The 9,411-nt window shown below is 47.8% G+C and overlaps 1 protein-coding gene across 1 annotated transcript; it reads left to right on the top strand.

Moving 5' to 3' along the window:
- Positions 1-5,678: 5,678 nt before the first annotated feature.
- Positions 5,679-8,294, top strand: LOC123158430 (uncharacterized). Its single transcript, XM_044576424.1, has 2 exons — positions 5,679-5,919; positions 7,021-8,294. The coding sequence occupies exons 1-2, from the start codon at positions 5,853-5,855 to the stop codon at positions 8,064-8,066; spliced, it is 1,113 nt and encodes a 370-aa protein (XP_044432359.1). The 5' UTR covers positions 5,679-5,852; the 3' UTR covers positions 8,067-8,294.
- The last annotated feature ends 1,117 nt before the right edge of the window (positions 8,295-9,411 follow it).

The raw sequence follows: 9,411 nt of genomic DNA, 5'->3' as shown, positions 1-9,411 counted from the left end.
CGTTTGCTGCTTGACGTCCAATCCAGGTCTCTTGGATTGCGTCTATTCCAAAAAGATCGCTCCCGAAGGTTTTATTCCGTTTGGACTCCATTTTATATTCTTTTTCTGCGAAACACTGAAATAGGCAAAAAAAACAGCAATTCGGGCTGGGCCTCCGGTTAGTAGGTTAGTCCCAAAAATGATATAAAAGTGTAAAATAAAGCCCATAAACATACCAAACAGGGAATATAATAGCATGGAACAATAAAAAATCATAGATACGTTGGAGACGTATCACTAGTTTTCATCACGCTCATATGATTCGTGTTCATTACTTTGATAATTTGGTATGTGGGTGGATCGGTGCTTGGGTATTACCCTTCCTTGGACAAGCATCCCACTTATGATTAACCCCTATTGCAAGCGTCCGCAACTACAAAACAAGTATTGAGGTAAACCTAACCATAGCATGAAACATATGGATCCAAAACAGCCCCTTACGAAGCAACGCATAAACTAGGGTTTAAACTTCTGTCACTCTAGCAACCCATCATCTACTTATTACTTCCCAATGCCTTCCTCTAGGCCCAAACAATGGTGAAGTGTCATGTAGTCAACGTTCACATAACACCACTAGAGAAGAGACAACATACATCTCATGAAAATATCGAACGAATACCAAATTCACATGACTACTTATAGCAAGACTTCTCCCATGTCGTCAGGAACAATCGTAACTACTCCCAAATCATATTCATGTTCATAATCAGAGGGGTATTAATATGCATTAAGGATCTGAACATATGATCTTCCACCGAATAAACCAACTAGCATCAACTACAATGAGTAATCAACACTACTAGCAATCCACAGGTACCAATCCGAGGTTTTGAGACAAAGATTGAATACAAGAGATGAACTAGGGTTTGAGAGGAGATGGTGCTGGTGAAAATGTTGATGGAGATTGACCCCCTCCCACTGAGAGGATCGATGGTGATGACGATGGTGATGATTTCCCCCTCCCGGAGGGATGTTTCCCCGGCAGAACAGCTTCGCCAGAGCCCTAGATGGGTTCCGTCAAGGTTCCGCCTCGTGGCGGCGGAGTTTCTTCCTAAAAGCTTGCTTATGGTTTTTTCCAGGGTAAAGCCTTCATATAGCATAAGATGGCCACCGAAAAGCTGCCAGGGGGCCCCCGAGGCAGGGGGCGCGCCCAGGGGGGTAGGGCGCGCCCCCACCCTCGTGGACAGGGTGTGGGCCCCCTCTGGTACTTTCTTCGCCCAGTATTTTTTATTAATTCCGAAAACAACTTTTGTGGAGTTTTAGGACTTTTGAAGTTGTGTAGGATAGATCTCTAATATTTGCTCCTTTTCCAGCCCAAAATCCCAGCTGCCGGCATTCTCCCTCTTCATATAAACCTTGTAAAATAAGAGAGAATAGGCATAAGTATTGTGACATAACGTGTAACAACAGCCCATAATACAATAAATATCGATATTAAAACATGATGCAAAATGGACGTATCACCCCCCTCCCCGCATTATCACGTTTGGACACGAGCTTAACCCACCTGAAGGGATCAGCTAGACAACTCTAGGTGATAGGCTTACCGGTGTTTCCTTTTCCTCTAAAGACGAACATAGTTTTGTGGCGCCTCACCACCGGGCGCTAATTCTCTGTCAAATCGTTGTATGCTAAACCCATGCAAGATTCGTTGCCAAACGAAGTTAGGGGGCTTTGGAAAGTGTACTTGACTCTCAAGGTGAAAACCTTCATATGGCAAATTTTTAGGAATCACGTTCTCACCTCTCAATTTCGCTAAAACGGCATGGCCCCTCTAGTGGAAATTACTTGGTGTATGCTACCTCGGTGGACGCAAATTATGTGGTGGAAGCCCAGGTCCATTGGACGAAGTTGTGTTTTTTTTCCTAATTAGAGTGTTTTACATAGGTTTTCGTTGTCCATCGCTTCAGCCCTTTCGATGTGATGTCGGTGGTGTCAGTAAAGTCTTTTCCTATGGACCTCATTGGTGGTGGTGGCAGGGATGTCAGTCTGGCGAATAAAGTCGTCTCGAGTCTCGCCATGTCAACGACGTCATCTGTGGCTACGCCCATTGCTCGATATGATAATTTCTTGTTCTGGGTGGTGGGTTTGTTGGCCCGATAGTGGCTATGGATTTTCTTTGCAGTTTGGTCCTTCAGGACCGTCTTCGCCACGTCAATGTGGCCTCCAATGCTAGCGTGAGGCCTGGGAGAAATAATGGAGGTTCGCTATTGGGTATGCGACTCTTCCAGCGGTGACAAGTTTTTTCTCCATGGTGCTGGTTCGGTAGGACAGTGGCCTCAATGACTTCCCGCCCGTGATCGACAATGGTGCACCGATGTGCCCTCCGTGGTAATTTTATTTTTATTTTTCAATGGGCGTTTGTACTACTAGTCAATGAATAGATTTGAGGATCTTTTTGTAAAAAGAACGGTCATCATCAATTATCGCAACGACAGGCATTCTAGGTCAAAGAAAGTTTATCTTTTTTGCGGGTCTAGGTCAAATAAAAGTTACACATAATACACGTCAGCAGTTGGTCCTAGCACGCCTTTAAGATCCCGGGTCCATTCCATGGTACGCGTAGCACAAAACACTGCTGATCCCTAAAGAACAGGCAGACGAACCACCGGCCTTAACACGTACACCTGTCTTATGCCAAACTCGAAATCGGCGCCTGGGCACACGGAAGTTAGCAGCGCACAGTGTCCGCCATGCGGCCTCACATGGCCTCCAGATTAGAGATAAGATCAATGGCGCAGCGGCAGGCACTGTGCGTCCGACAGTGCACGGCACATGGAGACGATGGAGAACCATCACTTGTTTTTATGGGGCAGCGCATCACTCAACCTGGATCACTGAACATAGATAGAGAGGAGAGAGAGAGAGAGAGGCACATGCAGCTGCGTGCAATCAGGACGCCCGCGGTGACTCGTGTCGCTGTCGCTTGACCCCGGTTTGACGATGATTGGTTTTCCATCTCTTTTTTCATGGTGAGAGATTGACGATGATTGACTGGATGCATGGAACCGCAAGAGCTAGGCAGAGTTTGGGTCCGTAATTAGTTGTCGTTCAAGTGGATGTCTTTAGACATATTTCAGTCTAGTAATACATCTGTTTGAGTTTTTTTCCCCTCCGATTTCATTGATGAAATCAAATCGACCACAAACCAGGGACACTCCCGTCCAGCCATCAGGTTCGAAAAGACAACAAACTTAATCTAAGCTAAAGACTACTAGCTGCAGGGGAAAACAAAAGACATGCCATGCATCGCTTACATCAGTTCAGTTATTTAAACTTCAACAAGTTTCAAGATTACATGGCGAAAACAGAGAAGGAGACAGGATCCTCCCAATTGCCAAACTCTAGGTCTCCATCCATGTGTCGTCTTGTATATCTCACTTGCCACCCGCTGATTAGTTTTGCTCCCAGCTGCAGTAGTTTTTGGTCCGGCCTTTTTCTCTGCAAAACCGACCAGTCAGCAATCCAATTGCACATAATTTGAATGAATATCATGGGATCATATATCTTTCTAGATCTGGAAATAATATCATTTCTGCATTTCCAGAGAGCCTAGAATATAGCAGTGCTTCCCACCAAAACTAACTTTTTCTCAGATTTTTAAAGGTTTTCAACCACCTACCCAAGTAATCATTTGAGTTTATTGGGGTTGTTCGAATGTCCAAAGCACAATTGATCAAACTCCAGACCAATCTAGCCGCTGAGCATTCTAAGAAAAGGTGATCGATGTTCTCTTCTTGCCCACAATATACACACTCTTTTCCTCCTTTCCATCCTTTCTTGATCACATTGTCTTTGGTCAAAATGCTTCTTCTGGTAAACATCCAAAGGAACATTTAAGTCCTGGCTGGTATTTTAATTTTCCACATGAATTTGTGTGGGAATCCCACACCATCATTGATCAGAAAGGAGTATAAAGACTTAACCGAAATTTTTCTGTTTTTAGTGAGCATCCAGAGGGTTTGGTCTTTCCCCCATGCATCCTCACCTCCTCACATCTTGTTTTTAGGCTATTCCAGAGTTCTATCGTTTCTCCTGTGAAGGTTCATCTGAAGCCAAATCCCTGCCAACCTCTGTTAATAGCTTCTGCCACTGAAATGTTGTGGTCAAAGCTAATGTTGTATAGTCCAGGGTATAGATCTTTTAGGGGTTTAGATCCCACCCACCAATCTCCCCAGAATCTAGTCTCATTCTCATCTCCTAGTTTTTTCTTGACACGTTGAAAGTAAATATTTTGACCCCCATTAGACTGCTCCAAAACTGAGAATCTCCGGGTTTCTTTTCTATTCCAGACAGGCACTTATTATGAACATATTTGTTTTTCAATATATTCACCCAGGTTCCTGATTTAGTTTCCATTTTCCATAGCCATTTAGCCAACAATGCTTTATTCATGATTTCTAAATTGATAATTCCCAGCCCCCCTTGTTCTTTTGGTAGGCAACATGTCTTCCAGTTAACCAAATGATATTTTTTTCTTATTTTCATCTTCTTGCCACACAAGTCTGGCTTTGAAGAAATCTGTCTTTTTCCTAACTCCAACTGGCAAGGGATAAAAGGACATCATGAAAAGAGGAATGCTGGTAAGGCAGGCTTGCACCAGAGTCACTCTCCCAGCCATGTTTAACAGCCTGCCTTGCCAACAAGCACATCTTCTCTGATTTTTTTTTTGTAACTCCCTTCCAGAATTTATTTCCCAATCTAGTATCAGCCACTGGCAGTCCTAGATATTTGATAGGTATTTTTCCCACCTCACATGTAAAGATCTCTTGGTATATACCAGTCTTGTTTACAGCCTCTCCAAATAAGAAAATTTCACTCTTATGAAAGTTAATGGTCAGTCCAGACATTTGTTCAAAAGCTGTTAAAACGAACTTCAGATTTTTTGCACTTTCTCATCATTTTGTATTAGAAAAATTATGTCATCTGCATATTGCAGCATGTTAACTTCACAATTATTAAATTTTGATAGTACCCCTTTCACAAACCCCTCCTGCATAGCTTTGTCTAATATTATGGCCAATGCATCAGCAATTATATCAAATAGCAGGGGTGATAAGGAGTCTCCCACATCCGTTTCAGTGGCAAGTAATTCCAGACAGAGTGAGTGCTACGTAGGAGTACACGTATCTGTCATCTTTACGGTCTTTCAATCCAGTACAGTAGTACTGTAAGGTAATATAAGAGTGCTTAGATCTCTAAAGTAGTAGCGATCTAAACGCTCTTACGTTAGTTTACCGAGGGAGTAGAAAATATCTGAGGACTTGACGACGGGGCGGATCTGTGGATGCGGCCAAGCCACATTTCAAGGTTGTTTCTTCTTGGTGTGGAGTGCAAGCGAGTTCCTTCTCCTTCTTGTCTTGGGTTGCATAATAATCATTTCCTTTCTGCCCGCTTCCATGCCTGTCTTGATCAGCGGATGCAATCGGATCTGCGAGGGAGGGGCAAGGGTCGCATGGCTTCCGGCGCATGCACATGCACACATGGCCACCATGTGTCAGTTGAGGTCGATGCACGCACATGCAGAGGACAGGATCGCCATCTCCAAGCCTGTCGTCGGTGCCGTCCGTCCGTCCCGCCTCCGAGGGCCCAGATTGAGCGGCCCCTGGCGGGGCTCGCGGTGGCATTTCCTCTGCAAATACGGGCGCGCCCCGAGGCTGTTTAGACGAGGAGCTGGCCTATAAAGCGCGGCCGTGCTCCTCCGTTCGTCTCATCCACCCTGAGCTCGAGCTCGTAAGCTTGAACCAGCTCGAAGCGGAAAACCAAAGAGGGAGTGAGAGAGAGAGAGAGGGAGGAAGACGAAGGACGACGCGATGCGTTCCGCCGTGCTGCTCTTGCTTGTCTTCGCGGCGGCGCACGCCGCCGCGGTCGTCACCGACGGTGAGGCACCCCTGCCTGCTCTGTTATGTACCGGCAGTTAGCTATCTCGTGGCCGCATGGTTTGCTTAAGAGAAGTGCGGCTTATCATGTCATGCCTTTTTTTCCGAATTTCTCTGCCCGTTCTCGTTGTCATCTTCATGTCACATTCACTGTTTTTCTTTGAGGGCGAGGCGCTGTACTTTGATTGGTTTTGCGTAGACCTGAATGCCCGGATTTGGAGTGGCCAGCAGTAAGTAAGTAGTATAAAGTACTGTACTCCCCATACTAATACTGCGACGTTCAGACCACGAGAAAAATCTTGAAGCATACATGATTTTGAGGTCCCCGGGCGGGCGAACATACACACGATGGGTAGAGTACTTGACCCAGTCTGACTGACGAGCAAGTCATTGCATGTTTGGCCGACACGCATTAAGGAACATCTTGTGATCACGAACTGATCTGGTTGTGGTTGGGTCAGGCACCATGCATGCATGAGTGATCTTGGTAGAGGAATGATTCTGTTTCGCTGTCATATGCTTGGTGCGTGAACAAGATTGATCATGATTTGATTTTATGGACGTAGGGTATAACTGTCGGCCCGCCCTCACATGGCGCGAATCTGCCCATCTTTTTTCTTTACGATTAGATGAAATTAACCAACGCAGTCTCCTCATGGGTCTGCTTCTCGTTACCGACCAACGTGCACGTTCACTCTGTAACTAAGTTACTTTACCTACTAGTAGTGGGTACTAGCAGTACGTGAGCTCGTGTTGTGTTCAGTTCGGTTTCCTTTTTGGCTTGGCTGCATCGACCGCATGCGTGTTCAGAAACCTCAGCAGAGCTCTGCATCTGCATCATGTGCATGCCAGCTCGATGAAGTGAGTAGTGAATGCGCCTGGCCTTGGCTAAAGCAGAGTAACATGCACCCTGTCAGCTTACACTATGACACGTCTATCTGTCGGTGGCTGCTAAAACCAAGCATGGGTTGGGAGACACCCCGGCGTGCTCCATGATCGCTGCACCTTGCTTTCCTTTTCTAGCTCCAGCAGAACTAAGACAATTGTTACTCTGCTGCAATTGATTTATTTACCTATCTTTAACATAGGTTGGTGCATGCAGGTCTCCTGCCGAACGGCAACTTCGAGCTGGGTCCGGCCAAGTCGGAGCTGGTGAACGGGACGGTGGTGAAGGGCGGGAAGGCGATCCCCAAGTGGGAGACGTCGGGCTTCGTGGAGTACATCGAGTCCGGGCACAAGCAGGGCGACATGCTGCTGGTGGTGCCGCAGGGCGCCTACGCCGTCCGCCTCGGCAACGATGCCTCCATCCTCCAGCGCATCCCCGTCGCCCGGGGCTCCTACTACGCCATCACCTTCAGCGCCGCCCGCACCTGCGCGCAGGCCGAGCGCCTCAACGTCTCCGTCAGCCCCGAGTCCGGCGTGCTCCCCATGCAGACCATCTACGGCAGCAACGGCTGGGACTCCTACGCCTGGGCCTTCAAGGCCAAGCTCGACGTCGTCGACCTCGTCATCCACAACCCCGGCGTCGAAGAGGACCCGGCATGCGGCCCGCTCATCGACGCCGTCGCCATCCGCACCCTCTACCCGCCCACGCTCTCCAAGGGCAACATGCTCAAGAACGGCGGCTTCGAGGAGGGCCCCTACTTCCTCCCCAACGCCTCCTGGGGCGTGCTCGTGCCGCCAAACATCGAGGACGACCACTCCCCGCTCCCCGCCTGGATGATCATGTCCTCCAAGGCCGTCAAGTACGTCGACGCCGCGCACTTCAAGGTGCCCGAGGGCGCGCGCGCCGTCGAGCTCGTTGGCGGCAAGGAGAGCGCGCTCGTGCAGGAGGTGCGCACCGTGCCCGGCTGGGCCTACCGCCTCTCCTTCGCCGTCGGCGACTCCGCCGACGGCTGCAAGGGCTCCATGGTGGCCGAGGCCTACGCCGCGCGCTCCACCCTCAAGGTGCCGTACGAGTCCAACGGCGCCGGCGGCTACAAGCGCGCCGTGCTGGACTTCGTCGCCGTCAGAGACCGCACCCGGGTCGTCTTCCAGAGCGCCTTCTACCACATGAAGGCCGACGGCACGCTCTGCGGGCCCGTCATCGACGACGCCAAGCTCGTCGGCCTGCGCAAGAAGCCCGCCGCACGTCGCCTCATGCTCTAATTAAGCTAGCGCTGCCGCTGTCTAAGTCTTACCACAATATATGCACGCGCGGCGCCTGATCGGAGTGAGTAGTATTTATTGCTAGGCTTTTGGTGTGCCAACCGGGTGAGTATATGTGTGTGAGTTCGCCGGCCGTTGTCCGCCGTGGTTATATATGCTCGCGGTGGCTCGGCGCTTGTTATTTTTGTTTCTTTCATGTCAATCAACAAAGAAAGGGTCATCATGCTATGGCTTGCCCCGACGTAGGGTCACATTATCATCATCGCATCACATAGGCCAAAATCAGATGATACTACAAGGAACAGTTTAATGCCAAATGCTTGTTACTACTTCGTCCGTCCCATAATAAACTTATATTATGGGATGGAGGAGTATTTCTCATTCGTTTGGATAAATCACAAGACGGTGCTCACTGCTACAACAGTTTGAGATGCACACCCAAGCCACAAGCAGTTGTAGAAGTCCCAACTTTTTATCGACGAAGTTTTAAGGTGGACCACTTTGTGTGTCAGCCGTTGAGTGCATCGACAGCCGCGACCTGCAAATCCGGGCCTTCAAACCTCCGTGGACGCACCCGGTCCTCATCCGTGTATCTCACATCCGGTCCTCAAATCCTGTCGTCCACGTCCGTGTATCTCACATCTTGTCCCTTATATCCATACTAGCATGCAATGTAGATAAAAAGTACATAGATCATCTCACCACGAACCGGTACTAATGATGTTGTGTCAGGCCGTGGGCCCCACAAACTCCTTTAGTACCGGTTCATGTCATGAACCGGTACTAGAGTTTCTTATTAAGCTGATTTTTAGTTCCACCTTGCTAGGAGAGAGGCAGTAGGAGCTGTTTATAAGCCGTGAGTGCAGAGACGATGGAGAGGCGCAATGCTCACCTGCAGCTTGCTTAGCTTCAAGCCTTTCGGAATAGAATAGATTGCACGGAGCTGTGTGCAGTGTAGTCTACCATGTTCCGAAAGGTTTGAAGCTAACTAACGAGCATTGCGCCTTTTTTTATTTTTAATAACTTATTAATTAGAACTCCAGACTTCTTGTGTTACGGCAAAAACTGGCACTTCATTTTTTAAACTTATTACAACTTCAGACTTTTTTGCGTTCAGTACGCACCATTCTAAGCCACGTCATCAATTTTTCAGCGCTTTCTGACATCATTTGCTCCCCTAGCACAAACTGGACAATATCTTTCGAAGTATCAGGGCCGGTTTCGGACGTAAGAGTAGAGAGGGTCACGGCAAAAAAGAAAAAACTATATAAAAAAATTTCTCAAAAATAAATAGAAGAAAACAAATAAAGCAGAAAAGAAAAAACTATATATAAAGAAGAAGAAG

Source organism: Triticum aestivum, chromosome 7B, assembly GCF_018294505.1.
Source record: "Triticum aestivum cultivar Chinese Spring chromosome 7B, IWGSC CS RefSeq v2.1, whole genome shotgun sequence".
Taxonomy (NCBI): domain Eukaryota; kingdom Viridiplantae; phylum Streptophyta; class Magnoliopsida; order Poales; family Poaceae; genus Triticum; species Triticum aestivum.
The sequence above is the reverse complement of the archived record's forward strand: the minus strand, read 5'-3'. Positions and strand labels throughout refer to the sequence as shown.